At 54.0% G+C, this 17500-nt stretch overlaps 2 protein-coding genes across 2 annotated transcripts in view; both read left to right on the top strand.

The window, feature by feature from the left end:
• Positions 1–3926, top strand: part of EMWEY_00018410 (hypothetical protein, conserved) — a gene marked incomplete at both ends in the record, with an annotated part of 4871 nt that extends 945 nt beyond the window's left edge. Inside the window, one exon of the mRNA XM_013477618.1 lies at positions 555–3926. Within this exon, the coding sequence (XP_013333072.1) occupies positions 555–3926 (3372 nt within the window). The remainder of the gene's footprint in view (positions 1–554) is intronic.
• A 1649-nt stretch (positions 3927–5575) lies between these two features.
• On the top strand, positions 5576–15798 carry EMWEY_00018400 (hypothetical protein, conserved; the record flags this gene model as incomplete). Its single annotated transcript, XM_013477617.1, has 13 exons — positions 5576–5593; positions 6467–6594; positions 7128–7378; positions 7703–11532; positions 11676–11939; positions 12044–12929; positions 13194–13216; positions 13403–13482; positions 13606–14278; positions 14445–14584; positions 14774–14852; positions 15325–15654; positions 15787–15798. The coding sequence occupies 13 exons, from the start codon at positions 5576–5578 to the stop codon at positions 15796–15798; spliced, it is 6714 nt and encodes a 2237-aa protein (XP_013333071.1).
• Between the last annotated feature and the right edge of the window lie 1702 nt (positions 15799–17500).

The following is a 17500-nucleotide window of genomic DNA, read 5'->3' as shown; positions in this document are numbered from 1 at the left end:
TTATTGTCTCCTTTTTGTCTCTTTTTTTGTCTCCTTTTTTGTCTCCTTATTTGTCTCTTTTTTTGTCTCCTTATTTGTCTCTTTTTCTGTCTCCTTTTTGTCTCCTTATTTGTCTTTTTTTTTGTCTCCATTTTCTCCTTATTTGTCTCCTTTTTTCTCTCCTTTTTTGTCTCCTTTTTGTCTCCTTATTTGTCTCCTTTTTTTCTCCTTTTTTGTCTCCTTTTTTGTCTCCTTTTTTGTCTCCTTTTTGTCTCCTTATTTGTTTCCTTTTTTGTCTCCTTTTTTGTCTCCTTTTTTGTCTCCTCTTTTGTCTCCTTTTTGTCTCCTTTTTGTCTCCTTTTTGTCTCCTTTTTGTCTCTTTTTTTTCCTTTTATTGTTTGCTTATTTGTCTGCTTATTTGTTTGCTTATTTGTCTCCTTTTTTGTCTCTTTTTTTGTCTCTTTTTTTTTGTCTTTTTTTTTTGTTGTGTATATAGTTATGCTCGTCGTTGTTTATTGTTAATAAGAAGATCAACACCAAAGGATTTATCTTTGCTGCTGCATACCCTTGCTCAGTCTGTCTTGCTGCCTACCAGCAGCAGCAGCAGCAGCAGCAGCAGCAGCAGTAGCAGCAGCAGCAGCAGCAGCAGCAGTAGTAGTGTTGATGTACCCTTTATGGTGCTGCTAGCATTAGCATCTCGTGCTGCTGCTGCTGCAGCAGCAAGTTTGCTGCCGCGCTGCAATCCTCAAGATTTATCTTTGCTGCTGCATGCACAGACCCGCATATTTGCGGTGTATGTGCAGCACGAGCAGCAGGTGCTGCTGCTGCTAGACAGGGAGAGGAAGAAGCAGCAACAGCTAGAGCAACAGCAGCAGCTAGAGCAGCAGCAGAAAGAGGAAGCACAGAGACGACGCAGCAGCAGCAGCAGCAGCAGCAAGCGAAATAATCAGCTGCAGCAACTAACAGAGGAGCAGCAGCAGGAGCAGCAGGAGCAGCAGCGTCTGCTGCAGCAGCAGCAAAAAAGAAAAGAGGAGGAGCAGCTGCTGCTGGAGGGACTCCATGGACAAGTAGGACAATTAGATAAGGATATATTAGCTGCTGCTGCTGCCTATCCTGCTGCTGCGCTGCTGCTGCTGCAGCAGCTAGCTGACGAGGTACCCCATAAGCTTCGTTACTTTGAGCCGCAGCAGCTTTGCTGCTGCAGCAGCAGCTACGTGCTGCTGCTGCGGTCTTTGCTGCCACGTGCTGCAGCAGCACCTATACTATTTGCTGCACCTAATGCTGCAGCAGATATAACTAAACCTCCTGCTGCTGCTGCTGTCCCTGCTGCTGCATGCATGCGTCGCTCCCTCCCGCTGCTGCTGCACGACCTGCAGCAGCATACACTAGAGTTGCTGCCTATATTAGATGGCCGTGCTGTTACATCCTTAATGCAGTCTTTTGCTGCTGCAGCTAACCTCATCAGCAGCAGCAACAGCAACAGCAGCAACAGCAGCAGCAGCAGCAGCAGATTGTTTAATCGGGTTATGGTGGCACTAGCAGACCGCGCGCTGCTGCTGCAGCAGAAATATAAATTGACGCAGCAGCAGCAGCTGCTTGTTGCGCATGCACTAGCTACAGCAGAGATTAATCATCCCCAGGCGCTGCAGATTGCTGCTGCTGCTGCTGCTGCAGCAGCAGAGCAAGAAAGGGACAGCAGCAGCTATGACTACAGCGACGACGACGATGAATTTGGAAGCAGCAGCAGCAGCAGCAGCAGCAACAGCAGCAAGAACAGCAGCAGCATATGCTTGCGCTTGCTGCTATCTACATGCGTACGCAGCGGCGCCAGCTGCCCCTCCGCGCTGCTGCTGCAGTGTGAGCAGCAAGCACTGAAGATGTGGCAGCAGCAGCAGCAGCAAGACCAGCAGCAGCAGCAGCAGCAGCAGCAGCAGCATGAGGACCTCAGCAGGGACCGTGTGCTAGTTATAGCTAAGGCACTACAGCTGCTGTATAGGGCCCCACACTGCAGCAATAAATTTGCTGCTGCTGTTGCTGCGCAGCTCCAGCGGCTGCTGCAGCAACTGCAGCAGCAGCAACAACAAGCCATCAGCAGCAGCAACAGCAGCAAGAACAGCAGCAGCAACGCGCTTGCCTACTTAAGCCCGCAGTTGCTGAGGGTTATGACGCGAGCTGTATGTACACTGCAGCAACGCTTCCTCCAACCGACAGTGCAGCAGCAGCAGCAGCAGCAGCAGCAGGCGGAAGCTAGTGCTGCTATTGCTGCTGCTGGGGACACAGGTAGAGCAGAACCGGCGGAGACAACCGCAGCAGCAGCACCGACACAAACGACAGCAGCAGAAGCAGCAGCAGCAGCAGCAGCAGCAACTGCAGCTGAAAATGCTACAACAGCAGCTGCAGCACCAGCGCAAGCTGCAGATGCAGCAGTAGCAAGTGCTACTAGTGCAGCAGAAGCACCGGCACCAGCAGCAGCAGCAGCAGTAGCAACAGTAGCAGGACCAGCAGCAGCAGCAGCAGCAGCGGATGAGATGGCGCTGCTTGTAGCAGAACTATCTAATTCTGTGGTGCAGCAGCAGCTGCGGTGTATAGGCAGCTGTACAACGGAGGATTGTTTGCTGCTGCTGCTGCCTGTAGTGCAGCAGCAGCAGCAGCTACGTGCAGCAACAGCAGCAAACCCCACACTTTCGTTGCGCAGTGGATGGACGCATCAGCAGCAGCAACTGCTGCTGCTAAGGCACAAACTATTTGCTGCTGCTGCTGCTGTTGTTGGCAAAGCGCAGCCGCTGCAGGTCGCCACCATTGCGAAGGCCCTTGCTGCTGAAGCAGCAAAGCAACAGCAGCAGCAGCAGCAGCAGCAGGAAGTGCGGCAGCAGCTGCTGCGACGTGTGCTGCGCCGCATGCGCAGCAGCATACCCCAGCAGCAGCAAGAAGAGTGCCTCGCTACTAAGGCAGCACTGCAGCAGCTGTTGGAGAGTGACTTGCTGCAGCAGCCAAGCAGCAGCAGCAGCAGCAGCAGCAGCAGTGGCAGTGGTGCTGCTGCTGTTGCGCCGCCAAAAGATTTAAGGGTTTATCATGCGCTGCTGCATGCAGTTAATCTCCGTCTTGGGCAGCTGGCTGCTGAGCAGCAGCAGCAGCAGCAGCAGCAGCAGCAGCAGCAGCAGCAGCAAGGGGAGGAGATATTTGAAGCATTTAAGGATGTGTCTCCTCTCTCTCCTGCCTATGCAATACAGAAGATGAGGCAGCAGCAGCTGCTGCCAACAGAAGAAGAACTGCAGCAGCAGCAGCAGCAGCAGCAGCAGCAGCAGCAGCAGCAAAAGCCATTTAGAGACTCCTTAGAGGAGCTTGCTGCACGAACAGATTTGCGGCTGCAGCAGCTGCAAGAGCAGTACCAGCTGCAGGCTGCAGAGACACTTCAGAGCAGCAGCAGCAGCAACAGCAGCAGCAGCAGCAAGAACAGCAGCAGCAGAGGTGCATCGGTAGCTGACCTACTGGAGGAGTACGATCCTATTGTGCAGCAGCTTGAGAGCAGTCCAGCAGCAGCTGATGTACTGCAGCAGCAGCAGCAGCAGCAGCAGTCCGAAGCAGCAGCAGCAGCGGCAGCAGCAAAACCGCAAGTTGGTAGGCATCTACGTGGCAGGAGACGCAGCAGAGTTGCAGCGCAGCAGCAGCAGCAGCAGCAGGAGCAGCAGCAGGAGGCTGATTCTTTCTCGTCGCTGCCTCCTGAAGCAGCAGCAGCAGCAGGACAAGCAAAAGGATCCCGAGAAGCAGCAGCAGCATCAGCACGAGCAGCAGCAGCAGCAGCAGCAGCAGCACGAGCAGCAGCAGCAGCAGAACTAATAGGAGATAATCGTCTAATAATAAGGAGCGAATTGCTGCAGCAAAAGTTGCTGCAAAAAGGAGACACTTTGCATGATCTATCCTTTATTGACATAGACAAACACCATTAGCTAGCTAGCTAGCTAGCTAGCTAGCTAGCTAGCTAGCTAGCTAGCTAGCTAGCTGGCTAGCTAGGTAGGTAGCTAGCTAGGTAGCTAGCTAGGTAGCTAGCTAGTTAGCTAGGTGGCTAGCTAGGTAGCTAGCTAGCTAGATCTATAATAGTTAGCAGGCTAGCTAGCTAGCTAGCTAACTAACTAATTGGCTAGCTAGCTAGCTAGACTGCTTAGAGAATAGCTAGCCAGGTAGCTAGCTACCTGAATGGCTAGCTATCCAGCTAGCTAAAATAGCTAGCTGGATAGACAGCTATCTAGCTAGCTAGCTAGCCATCTATCTATCTATCTAGCTAGCTAGTTACCTACCTAGCTAGCTAGCTAGGTAGCTAGCTAGCTAGCTAGGGAGGGAGGGGGAGTGTGTTGTATAGACAAGGATATTATAAATGTTTTAGTGCAGCAAAGATTGCTGCTACGGATGATTTTGCTGCTGTTGCTGCACTTGCTGCTGCTGCTGCTGCTGCTGCTGCGAAACGTACGTCGTCAAAGAGCAGCAGCAGCAGCAGCAGCAGCAGCAGCAGCAGCAGCAAGCTGTCATTGTACTTTAGTCATTGACATAGAGAACTATTGCTGCTGTTGCTGCACTTGCTGCTGTTGCTGCACTTGCTGCTGTTGCTGCACTTGCTGCTGCAGTATTTCTCCACCCAGTCCCACATTCTTCCCCTCTATTGCAGCAGCAGCACCAGCACCAGCTGCTGCTGCTGCTGCTGCTGCTGCTGCTGCTGCAGCAGGCTATGAGCAACGTATACAGCGTATCTTATACAGCAGCAAATGCGTCAATGGCCATAAGGTATTAGGCAGCAAATCATACAGCAGCAGCGCAGCAGACAGCAGCCGCAGCGGGGAAGCAAGCAGCAGCAGCATCCCCATCTGTTTATGCATGCGCATGCATATCTGCCTATACACCTTAATATGCTGCAGCAATTTAGGCTCCAGCAGCAGCAGCAGCAACACACGAGCAGCAGCAACCTCCCAGCATACACGGCAATCTTCTGCTGCATAATACTCCCATAAACTATTTGATGGTAAAGGAGGACGGACCTGCAGCAGCAGCAGCAGCAACAGCAGCAGCAGCAGCAACAGCAGCAGCAGCAGCAACAGCAGCAGCAGCAGCAACAATAGCAGCAAGTGCAGCAGCAGCAGCAACAGCAGCACACATGCACAAAGAGAATAATTCTTCCTGACTTTGCCAGCAAACAAACAATAATCAAATGCAGTGTTGCTGCTGCTGCTGCAAGTGCAGCAGCAGCAGCAACAGCAGCACACATGCACAAAGAGAATAATTCTTCCTGACTTTGCCAGCAAACAAACAATAATCAAATGCAGTGTTGCTGCTGCTGCTAGTGGTGGTGGTGGTGGTGGTTGTAAGGGTGCTGTATGCCGTGTTGCTGTCGGTCCTGCTGCTGCTGCTGCTGCTACTGCTGCTGCTGCTACTGCTGCTACTACTGTTACTGCTACTATCTGCTGCTACTGTTGCAGTTGCTGCTGCTGTTGCTGCTGTTGCTGCTGTTGCTGTTGCTGCTGTTGCTGCTGTTGCTGCTGTTGCTGCTGTTGCTGTTGCTGCTGTTGCTGCTGCTTACCAAGCGAATCCTGTTGGGTTACCATACTTGATGGCTGTCTCTGCTGCAGTAAGAGCAGCAGACATTATACCCTCCATCTTATTTATTTATTTATTTATTTATTTATTTATTTATTTATTTATTTATTTATTTATTGTCTTTTTTTCCCCTCCTTTTGTCTCCTTTTTATTATTAATTGTCTCCTTTTTCTTTATTTGTCTCCTATACACACATTTGCTGCCCCTAGTGCTGCTGCTGTTGCTGCTGTTGCTGCTGTTGCTGCTGTTGCTGCTGTTGCTGCTGCTGCTGCTGCTGTTTCAATAAGCCAGAGTGTTATTGTTGCTGCTGCTGAAGTCACTGCTGCTGCTGTTGTTGCTGCTGCTGCTGCTGCTGTTGCTGCTGCGGTCGCTGCTGCTGCTGCTGCTGCTGCTGTTACTATCTCGTCAAGCAACAGTTTGCCTGCTGCTTCTTCAGTGTGTGTTATTGTTATTGCTGCTGCTGCTGCAGTTGCTGCTGCTGCTGCAGCTGCGCCTGCCGCTGCTGCTGCTGCAGCTACACAGCAGCAATACAATTTATTAATATATTATTGTGTGCCTAGAGTCAATAAATACAAAACAAATAAATAGTAGATCTTGTTACGCATGCAGCAGATGCTGCTGCTGTGGCATTTGCTGCTGCTGCTGCTGCTGTTGCAGTTCTTGCTGCTGCTGCGGCTGCCGATTTTGGGGGTCCGGCCCCAAACCAGTAGCAGCAGCAGCAGCAGGAACAGCAGCAGGAGCAGCAGAAATAAATATATTAATTAATTATATATTATTAATAATAATAAATAAATAAGGGTTTCTTTTTTTTTTATACTCCCCTCTATAAACCCTTCTCCTTATTCATTATGCTAGGGTTTAGGGTTTAGGGTTTAGGGTTTAGGGTTTAGGGTTTTATTTGCAGCAATGGACATCTTACATTTATATGAATAAATATAACTCTATAACAACCTGTAGCAATAGAAGCAGCAGCAGCAGCAGCAGCAGCGGCGTGCTGCAGCAGCAGCAGCAGCAGCAGCAGCATGCAGCATAGTAGGCATGCAGCATAGTCGGTAGCGCTGCTGCTGCAGTAACAATGGATAACTCCTACTCCTTGCTGGCAGCAGAGACTCCCCTGTCTGTGGGGTTACCAAGCAGCAGCAGCTGCTGCTGCAGCACCTCCAACTCCAGCAGCAACAGCAGCAGCAACAGCAGCAGCAGCAGCAACCTTTGCTGCTGCTGCTGCAGCTTGGGGTACCATCAGCAGCAGCAAAGACGACGATTTATTGGCATTGATCTTCCGCCTTCTCATCATATTTCAATGTGAGCTGCTGCTGCTGCTGCTGCTGCTGTTGCTGTTGCTGCTGCTGCTGCTGTAGTTGTTGTTGCTGCTGCTGTTACTGCTGCTGTCCTAGTTGCCCCAGTTGCTGTTTGCTGCTGCCGTTGTTGCGGCTTGCTGTATGCTGTTGGATATGATAGCCTGCTGCTGCCGCTGCTGCTGCTGGTCCCTACATACCTTGCATATCTTGTTCTGCTGCTGCTGCTGATGTTGCTGCTGCTGCTGCTGCTGCTGTTTGCTGCTGCAGTCAAGTGCAGCCACGAGAGCTGCTGATTTGGGATACGTCGCCTCCGCAGCCAGTGTCTTTGCTGCGGGACAATGCAGCAGCAGCAGCAGCAGCAGCAGCAGCAGCAGGAGCAGCAGAACCAGCTGCAGCAGCAGCAGATGCAGCAAGTGGTGGAGTTGGAGTTGAACGGGCAGCAGCAGCGGTGACAGCAGCAGAAGCAGCAGAAAAGGCAACAGCAGCAGCAACAGCAGCAGCACGGGGACGTCTGCTTGGTAGAGTGCTGCTGCCGCTGCTGCTGAATGTTCGCTCTGCTGCTGCATGCGTTGTTGCAGATGAGAGTCACAGCAGCAGCACTACCTGCAGCAGCAGCAACTGCAGCAGCAATTGCAGCAGAAGCTGCATTACAGGCTGCTGCAGCAGCGCCACTGTTGTATTTGCTGCTCTTGCTGCTGGAAGGCAGCAGCTGCTGCGGTTGCTGCTGCGAATAGGTGGCTGCTGCTGCAGCGCTAGTGCTGCTGCTGCTACTACTACTACTCAGCAGCAGCAGCACAGTGAGCAGCAGCTAACAGGTGTCTCCGTTTCGGGTGTATATACAGCTTGTCTTTGCTTCTGCATTCCGTCAGCAGCAACAGCAGCAGCAGGCGCAGCAGCAGCAACAGCAGCAGCAGCAGCAGCAGATGATGGTGATTCAGCAGACTACAGCATACCCCCTGCTTGTAAGAGGAGAAGAAATGCTGTAGCAGCAGCAACAGCAGCAGCAGCAGCAGCAGCAGAAGCAGAAGCAGCAGCAGCAGCTGCTGCTTCTTGGCAGGAGCAGCAGATCCAAATAGTAGATGCAGAGCAATTGCTGCTGCATACTGCTGCTGCTGCTGCTGCTGCTGCACCTCTCCTGCTGACGCTGCCTCCCCTACCTGCTGGGTCTCCCGGGGCATTTGCTGCTTGCTGCTGCAGCAGCAGCAGCAGCAGCGACAGCTGCTGCCCCCTTCACTGCTGCTGGAAGGAGACAGAGGGAGCGATGGAGATAGAAGCACAAGGGACGCATGCATGCATGGACAGCAGCAACAACTGCAGCAGCAGTAGCAGCAGCAGCAGCAATCCTGCTGATGGACATCTGCTGCTGCATGCTGCTAATGGCCCCCCTATAGCAGCAGGTGCACCACGAGTTGCCCAGCTGCTGCTCTCCCTGCAGCAGCAGCAGCAGCAGCAGCAGCAGATCTCCTGTGTGCTGCGGCATATCTGCAGCAGCAAAGGATCTTATTTCTCCTTAGGAAGGATAAAGGCTGCTGCTGCGCTGCTGCCGCATGCAGTTGCTTCTGCTGCTCGCTTCTCCTTACGCTGGCTGTCTTCTTCGCAGCAGCAGCAGCAGCAGGAGGAGGAAGAGGAAGAGGAGGAGGAGCAAGAGCAGCATCAGCAACAGCAACAGCAGCAGCAGCAGCAGCAGCAGCAGCAGCGGCTTGCAGTGGTATGCATCGCAACACTACCAGCAGCAGCAACAGGAGCAGCAACAGCAACAGCAGCAGCAGCAGCAGCAGAACGATACGTCTGCATGTTTTGTATTAACCAAGACATGGAGGTGGGCTCTGCTGCTCAGCAGCCTGCAGCAGCAGCAGCAACAGCAGCAGCAGCAGCGTGGCTGGTGCTGCTGCGGGTGTCGCAGCAAACAGCAGCAGTTGTTGATACTGTGCCAGTAGGCATGGAGCAGCAGCTGCTGCTGCAGCTGCAGCAACAGCTGCTGCTGCCTCTCGTGTCTCCTTCTGCTGCCTTGCTGCTGAGCCCAAGCAGCAGCAGCAGCGGCAGCACGGGGTGCTTGCTGCTGCAGTCCAATGTCTTGCTGCTGCTGTCTTTCTCCTTCTCTCCTACAGCAACTGTGTATATATCTCGTCGCTGCGTGCTTCCTGCTGCTGCTGCAGCAGCAGCTGCTGCTGCTGTTGCATGCGGCGGTGTGCTGCTTACAGGAGACACCTTGTGGCTGTCTCCGCAGGTGCAGCAAGGGGAAGAACTGCAGCAGCAGCAGCAGCAGCAATTGGTGGCTATAGACCTAGCAGCAGAGCCGCCGCTGCTGCTGCCCCTTTTAAGCCTGCAGCAGCAGCAGCAGCAGCAGCTGCGGTGGATAATCTGTCGCACCCTTCTATGGAGGCCCATGGAGCAGCAGCAGCAGCAACAGCAGCAACTGCAACAGCAGCAGCTACAGGAACCATCTGACAGATTCAGAAGCATCAGCAGCAGCAGCAGCAGCAGCAGCAGCAGCAGCAGCAGCATATCCCAGCAGCACGAGGCAGTTGATCTGATGCTGCTGCAGGTGTCTAGACACTGCGTGAGGGTATTAGGTAAGGAAGCAATTTGCTGCTTCCTGCTGCATGCGCTGCAGCACTGTAGCAGCTGGCAAGACACCGCAGATACAGAGAGCGTCATCTCTAGCTGCAGCAGCAGCAGCAGCAGTAGCAGCAGTAGCAGCAGCAGTCACAGCAGCAGAAGCAGCTACAGCAGCAGCTACTACACAGTCAGGAGCTCTGCTGCTGCTGATGAACTCTGCAGCAGCAGCAGCAGCAGCAGCAGCAGCAGCGAGGTAGACGGTGGTTGCTACTACTCTGGGGCTTCGCTGCTGTCTGTTGATGTCCTTAGAGCACTGCGCAGCAGCAGCAACTGCTGCTGCTGCTGCAGAGACAGCGTGCTGCTACAGGAAGCAGTTGCTGCAGCGGGTCGTGTTGCAGCAACAGCAGCAGCAGCAGCAGCAGCAGCAGGGGGAGCAGCAGAAGCAGCAGATGACTGGGTTGTCTTTTTGCTGCAGCGCATACTGTGGGCCCTTACGAAGCAGGCATCAGCAGCAGCAGCAGAAGAAGCAGGAGCAGCAGCAGCAGCAACGATGGATAGGCTGTCAAGGAGACGAGCTGCAGCAGCAGCTGCTGCAGCAGGACCTTTCCTGCAGCGTGCTGCTGTTAGTGCTTCTTTCTCTCTGTTGTATTGGCTTTCTCATCTGCAGCAAGAGCAGCAGCAACAGCAGCAACAGCAGCAGCAGCAGTTGCTGCAGCTAGGAGCATCGGAGGTGTGGGGTCGTTTCTTGCTGCAGCAGCAGCAGCAACTGCTCATGCGTCGCAGCTCCAATGCAGCAGCACCTGCAACAGCAGCAGCAGCAGCTGCTGCTGCTGCTGCATTCTCTTCTGCAGCAGAGACATGGCCTGTCTCCGCTGTCTTTCCCCCACAGAGTCAACAGCAGCAGCAGCAGCAGAACGAAGAGCAGCAGCAGCAACAGCAGCAGCACAGCTTTGCAGTCCCGCTGCTGCTGCGCCCTGGGGGTGTGTACACAATTAACACGCAGCTGCAGCACGGGGAGTTGCTGCTGCTGCAGCAGCAACCGCTAGTTGCTGCTCTGCAGGACTACGTGCTGCAGCGTCTATATCCGCTGCAGCAGCAAAGTATCGATTTGCTGCTAGCAGCAGGAGAAGAGAAGAAGCAGCAGAGGTCGCAGCGGCTGCTGCTGCTTGACCAGCTGCAGCAGCACCAGCAGCAGCACCAGCAGCAGCAGATGGATCCTGCTGGCAGTGACGCCATCAGCAAGTTTGCTGCTGCTCTGCTGCAGCGGGGCAGCGCGCTGTGTGTCTTTCTTAGCTGCTGCAGCAGCAACTTGCTGTCAGCACAGGGACGGCCGCAGCTGCAGCTGCAGCAGCAGCAGCAGCAGCACGAGCAGCAACTTGCTACTTTGCTGCAGCAGCGTTTGCTGCTATCGTCGTCAGATCAGTGGCGTCTGCTGCTGCTAGGCGCAGTGCGGCAGCAACTGCATATTTGTGCAGGTAGCGGTATAACAGCAGCAGCAGCAGCAACAGCAGCAGCAGAGGTGCCTGTCCTCACCGTGGCAACGGCTGCATGCGCGGCGTTCGCACAGAGACTGTGCATGCAAACCCTTCGTAGCAGGAGCAGCAGCAGCAGGAGCAGCAGCAGTAGGAGCAGCAACTACAGCAGCAGCTGGAGCAGTCCTGTGAACGGAATAGACATACAGCAGCAGCATCCAAGTGTCTCTGCAGCAGCAGCAGAATCAGCAGCAGCAGCAGCAGCAGATGCTGCTGCAGTGCGGCGCTGCTTTGTGCCCTTTTGGCTTCCCGAGGCGAGCAGCAGCTGGGATAGCATATGTGTAATAGACTGGCAGCAGCAGCAGCAGCAGCAGCAGGAAATGCAGCAGCAGCCACTGCAGCAACTGCAGCAAGTGCAGCAGCAGCAACTGCAGCAGCAGCTGCAGCAACTGCAGCAGCGGACACTGGGATGTGTCGCCCCGTTTGCTGCAGCAGCAGCAATTGCTACTCATGCAGACTCAGTGGTGGCGCAGCAGGTGCTGCTTGCTTTGTGCTGGCAGCAGCAGCAGCAGCAAGAGCAGCAGCAGCAGCAGCAAGGGTGGGAGAATTTAGATACCCAGGTTACCCAGGCAAAGGAGACAGTGAGTCTGCTGCTATTGCTGCTGCTGTTGCTATTGTTGCTGCTGTTGCTATTGGTGCTGCTGTTGCTGCTGCTGTTGCTGCTGCTGTTGCTGCTGCTCCTAATCTTGCGCTTTCTGCTGCTGCTGCTGCTGCTGCTGCTCAGGCGGAGTGGTTTGGGGCCATCTTTGCTTCCTTTAGAGGCCGTCGTGCTGCTGCTGCTGCTGCTGCTGCTGCTGCTGCTGCATTCCCCTTCTACAGCACAGCAGCAGCAGACCTGGTGCATGATAACAAGTCACCTAGGGCAGCAGTGCTCTTGCTGCTGCAGCGGCAGCAACTGCAGCAGCAGCAGCAGAATGGCTGCTGCAGCGCAGCACGGCCTTTGCTTGACTCCCTTACTGTCTCTCCTCCTGCTGCTGATTCTATAGAGGTAATATTGCTGCTGCTGTTGCTGCTTCTATTGTTGCTGCTGTTGCTGCTGCTGCTGCTGCTGGATATATGGTTTGTGCTGCTGTCTGCTTTGCTTGCATGCAGGCAGGAGAGACCCTGCTGCTGCTGCTGCTGCAGCCTGTCTCTAAGGAGCTGCAGATGATGCATGTGTCGCTGCAGCTCTGGCTGCTGTTGCAGCGGGGCTGCAGCAACAGCAACAGCAGCAGCAGCGGCAGCAGCGGTCTCCTCACCACCAGGAGGGCATGCATAAATCTGCCTGCTGCTGCTGCTGCTGCTGCAGCAAGGGCAACAGAAGCAATGGGTTTGCTGCGCAGGGCATTGGAGATGTACCTGCAGCATGCAGCCCCAGTAGTAGCAGCAGCAACAGAAGCAGCAGCAGGAACAGCAGGAGCAGCAGCAGCAGCATACGCAGTGCGTACGAAGCTGCTGCTGCTGCTCGCTCAGCAGGCAGCAGCAGTAGCCCCTAGTGTTGCGCTGCTGCCGCAGCACAGACACCCGGAGCTTGCTGCTGACGCAGCAGCAGCAGCTGCTGCTGCCGCTGCAGCTGGGCAAGACGTTGTAGGCCCGAGCATACGCACACAGCTGCTGCTGCTGGCAGCGGAAGCAGCAGCAGCAGCTGCTGCTGCTGCTCCAGACTCTGCAGCAGCACAGGACGTGCTGCTGCAGACAAGAAGAAGAGCAGCAGCAGCACTAGTAGAGGATGGCTGTGTCTACATGGCGCTGCAGCAGCTGCAGCAGCTGCAACAGGAGAAGGGAGGAGACAAGGAAGGGGCCTTGCTGCTCCTGCTGCTGCTGCTGCGCCTTATGCTGAAGTCACGTGTGCTGCTGCATAAGAAGGCAACAGCAGCAGCAGCAGCAGCAGCGGAAGAGCGTGCATGCACAGAGACTGCAGCAGCAAACACAGTGTCTGCTGCTGTACAGACACTGCATGCAGAAGCAGCAGCAGCAACAGCAGCAGCAGCTCAATATGGTGCTAGCGATCCTCTCTCTATATGCGACGGTGCAGCAGCAGCTGCTGCTGCTGCGTCTGCTGCTGCTGCTGCACCTGGTGGTGCACCTTGTGTTGTCCACGCAGCAGCGGAGGCCGAAGCAGCAGCAGCAGCAGCTGCTGCTGCTGCTGTAGCAGCAGCAGGCACACTCCCTCTTGCTGCTATAAGGACAGCTTCTGCTGCTGCAGCACTTGATGCACGACGGCTGCTGCATCGTGTTGCTGTTGCTTCCTGCATGCATGCAGGTGCTCCTGCTGCTGCTGCTGCGGTAAGCTAACTCTTGCTGCAATTGCTGCTGCTGCTGCTGCTGCTGCGGTAAGCTAACTCTTGCTGCAATTGCTGCTGCTGCTGCTGCTGCTTGTGTTGCTGCTGCTGTCGTGACTGTTAAAACCTTGAGGCTCAGCCATATAATTCACTGCTGCTGCTGCTGTGCTTGCGGGCTTTGCTGCTGCAGTTGCTGCTGGAGGAGCAGCAGGCAAACGGATCTATAGAAGCTGCTGCTCGCCTCTGTTTGCTGCATGCAGCTGCTGTCTGGTGGGTTTGCCCTCTGCTGCTGCTGCTGCTGCTGGTGTAGTTGTTGCTGCCGCTGCTCCTGTTCCTGCTGCTATTTGCTGCAGCAGTGTGCTGCTGTGTTGCTATGATGTTTTCCTTCCTCAGGCTGCAGCAGCTCGCTCAGCCGCAGCAGCAGCAGATGCAGCAGCAGCAGCAGCAGCAGCGTACGGATTCTGCTGGCAGCTTCCCCTATTGGCTGTTGCAGGCAGCTGGTAATCTGCAGCAGGAGCTTGCAGCAGCAGCAGAACCGTGGGAAGCCATACAGCAGCAGCAGCAGCAGCAGGAGCAGCAGCAGCAGCAACTGCAGCAGCTGCAGCAGCTGCTGCTCTCGCTTAAGCCAATTGTTAGCGATGGAGCAACGCAGCAGCAGCAATATAGAGCATTGAATGTAGCAGCAGCAACGTTGCTGCCTCCCCTTTTTGGGTGTGTGCAGCAGCAGCAGCAGCAGCAGCAGCAGCAGGAGTTGTTGCTGCAGCAGCAGCAGCAATCCCCTCTTGCTGCTTTATCTCGTGTTGCTGCTGTCCTTACACGCTGCGGGCTGCTGCTGCAGCAGCTGCCGGGGTGTACAGTCACCTTACCCCCTTTGCTGCCGCTGCTGCTGCTGCCGCTAACAGCAGCAGAGACACTGCGGCTACCCCAAGTGCTGCTGCTGCGTGCTGCTGAGGAGAGGCAGCCTCCTTCCCCCTCTTCCATTGGAAGGCACCAGCAGCAGCAGCAGCAGCAGCAAGGAGATATGATGGAGCAGCAGCAGCAGCAGCACGAAGACCTTCTTGCTGATGTAGGCCTATTAGCCCTTCCCTGTTGCTGCTGCTGTTGCTGCTGCTGCTGCTGTCTTGTTGCTGCTTGTCTCCTACAATTTCAAGGTGTCTCCGTGCTGCTCCTTCTCCTCAACCCTCTTGCTGCTGCTGCTGCTGTGGCTGCTGCTGCTGCTGCTGCTGCTGCAGGTATGGGGGGGCAGCGTGTGCAGCGAGTATGAGGAGACAGGTCCCCTGCAGCTGCCTGTAGTAGAGGACGAGCAGCAGCAACTGCAGCAAAAGAGGACCGTGTCTGCTGCTGCAGCAAAACAGATTGCTGCACTTGCTCAGTACGTTATCCTGCTGCTGCTGCTGCCGCTGCTGTTGCTGTTGCTTTCTTTGCTGCTGCTGTTGCTCCTGCTGCTGCTGCTGCTGCTCCTGAACATGCCTGAGACCTAGAGCAATGTTTCTTTGTTGTTAATGTTCATGCTGCTGCTGTTGCTGCTGCTGCTGCTGCTGCTGCTGCTGCTGTTCTTCAGGGCTCAGTGTCTCCTTTACTCGATAGACAAGGCGGCATTCTCTCCTTCTATTCCTGCAGCAGAAGCAGCAGCACGTCTTGTAAGCAGCAGCAGCAGCAGCAGCAGCAACAGCAGCAACAGCAGCAGCAACAGCAGCAGCAACAGCAGCAGTTGTAACACGAACTCACCAAATCGTACTTGCGTAGTTGTTGCCTTGCTGCTTATACTCCTCCTACTGTTGCTCCTGTTGCTGCTGCTGCTGCTGCTGCTGCTGCTGCTGCTGCTGCAGGCCTTCTTAGGGGAATTATCTGCTGCAGTAGATTTATGCTGCGCATGCAAGATAAGTTTGTTAGGTTCTTTCCATGCCTTTATCTATTGTGCCCTAAGAGGCAACAATAATACAGTAAGTCTGCTGCTGCTGCTGCTGCTGCTGCTGCTGCTGCTGCTGGTGTTGGTGCTGTTGGTGTTGCTGCTGGGGATACCGCTGATGTGCTGCTGTGCAGCAGCAGCAACAAACAGATGCAACAACAGCTGCTGCTGCTGCTGCGCGAGTGCAACTTTGTTGTTTATAGGGGGAAGGGAATGCGCATTCGCAGTTGCAGCAGCAGCTGCAGCAGCAGCAACTGCAGCAGCAGCAGCAGCAGCACAGTAGAGTAAATCGTTGGGACGAATTGCTGCAGCAGCTGGATAGACACTGGAAGAGATTGACTAGTGGCAGCTCCTTGCAGCAGCAGCAGCAGCAAGGGACTGGTGCTGCTGCTGCCGTTGCTGCAGCTACGCCACCTACTGCAGCAGCAGCAGCAGCAGAACGTGTAGAAGCGCAGCGGCTGTTTGCTGCACTGCAGCAGCAGCTGCAGTCTCTTGCTGTTGTACTAGGACCCAATAAAATACCCGCAAGTGTTGTAAGTCATTTGCTGCTCTCGTGCTGCTGCAGCAGCAGCAGCAGCAGCAGCAGCAGCGGCAGCTAGCAGCATTATTAGGAGAAGGTGCTTAGTCAATGTTTAGGGTTTAGGGTTTAGGGTTTGGTGTTTGAGTCAGCTGCTTAGGTAGCAGCAGCAGCTGCTGCTGCTGCTGTTGCTTATATAAAATCTTATTGCTCCTTGTGCTGCTGCTGCTACTGCTGCTGCTGTTGCTGCTGCTGCTGCAGCTGTCTTTCTTACATGACCGACTAAATGAGGAGACAGGAGGACTAAGCGCGTTGCCGCTGCTGCTGCTGCAGGGGAGGCTAGAGGCAGCAGTAGTCTTAGTAGAGAAGCATGTTGCTGCTGCTGCTGCTGCTGCTGCTGCTGCAGCAACAGCAGATGCAGCCGTAAGGAAGCAGCAAGAGGCAAGAAGGGAACTGCAAATGCATGCAGCAGCAATCGCACAGGTATATGCAGCAAATGCTGCTGCTGCTGCTGCTGCATGCAGTCTTGCTGTTGCTGTTGCTGCTGTTGCTGCTGCTGCTACTGCTGACGCCCCTAAGCTGCAGCACTTGGTGCAACACGTGCTGCTGCCTGTGCTGCTGCTTCTGCTGCCTTCAGCTCCGTGCCGCGGTGCAGCAGCAGCAGCTGCTGCTGCTGCCTCGTCTAGATAAAGCCCTGAAGCAAGCGGTGAGTCCCGCTGCTGCTGTTGTTGCTGCTGCTGCTTCTGCTGCTGCTGCAGCTCTTGCTGCAATTGGTGCTGTTTCTGCTGCTGCTGTTGCTGCTGTGTTTAGGGAGAGTTCGCATGCCCTGATTCTGCTGCTGCTGCTGCTGCTGATGGCTGCAGCAGAGCAGCAGCAATGCCGCTAAGCAGCAGCTACTTTGAGGGCCGTCTGCCCAGACAACAGAAGGATATTTAAGCTTGTTGCTGCTGCTGCTGCTGCTGCAGCAGCAACAACAGCAGCAGTTGCTGCAGCAGCAATAGCAGCAGCAATACAGCTGCTGCTGCTGCTGCTGCTGCTGCTGCTGCTGCTGCTGCTCTTGCGGTGTACAGAATACTATATAGCAATAAATATTAAATAATAAAAAGAAAATAAATAAATAAATAAATAAATAAATAAATAAATAAATAAATTATTTAATTTAATTATAATTAGTATAAAACTCCTCATTAATTATACCTGCAGCAGCAGCAACAGAAGAAGAAAGAGCAGCAGCAGCAGCAGCAGCAAGACACGAGCAGCCCGAGCAGCAGACCGGATCGCATGCAGGTACTTATTGGGGCTTTGTTTTGTATAAATAAATAAATAAATAAATAAATAAATAAATAAGATAAATAGTTTATTTATTTATTATTTCTTCTTTTTCTTCTTTTTTATTTATTATAACTGCGTATACACCCCAACTGCAGCAGCAGCAGCAGCAACAGCAGCAGCAAACAAACTCCCTGTCTATAACACACACACAAATTTATAAACCCTAAACCCTAAACCCTAAACCCTAAACCCTTAGATAGTAATCAATAGAATCCCTAAACCCTAAACCCTTAATCAGTAAACCCTTAGACAGTAAACCCTTAATTGTGTAAACCCTAAACCCTAAACCCTAAACCCTAAACCCTAATGGTCTCTTCCTTTCCTCCTCTAAGGAGCGCAGAGGTGGGCATTGACCTCCGTCTTATCATTGCAGCTAACTCTAGTATAGACGCAAGCAGCAGCAGCAGCAGCAGCAACAGCAGCAGTTGCTGCTGCTGCAGCTGCTGCAATGACTGCAGCAGCAGCAGCAGCGACAGCAACAGCAACAGAAAGAGGAATGCGGATATAAACAGCAGCACAAGCAGCTGCAG

The sequence above is a fragment of the Eimeria maxima genome, genomic scaffold (genome assembly GCF_000499605.1).
Source record: "Eimeria maxima Weybridge genomic scaffold, Emw_scaff156, whole genome shotgun sequence".
Lineage (NCBI taxonomy): Eukaryota > Apicomplexa > Conoidasida > Eucoccidiorida > Eimeriidae > Eimeria > Eimeria maxima.
Note: the sequence above shows the minus strand (reverse complement) of the source record. Positions and strands in the feature narration are given on the sequence as shown.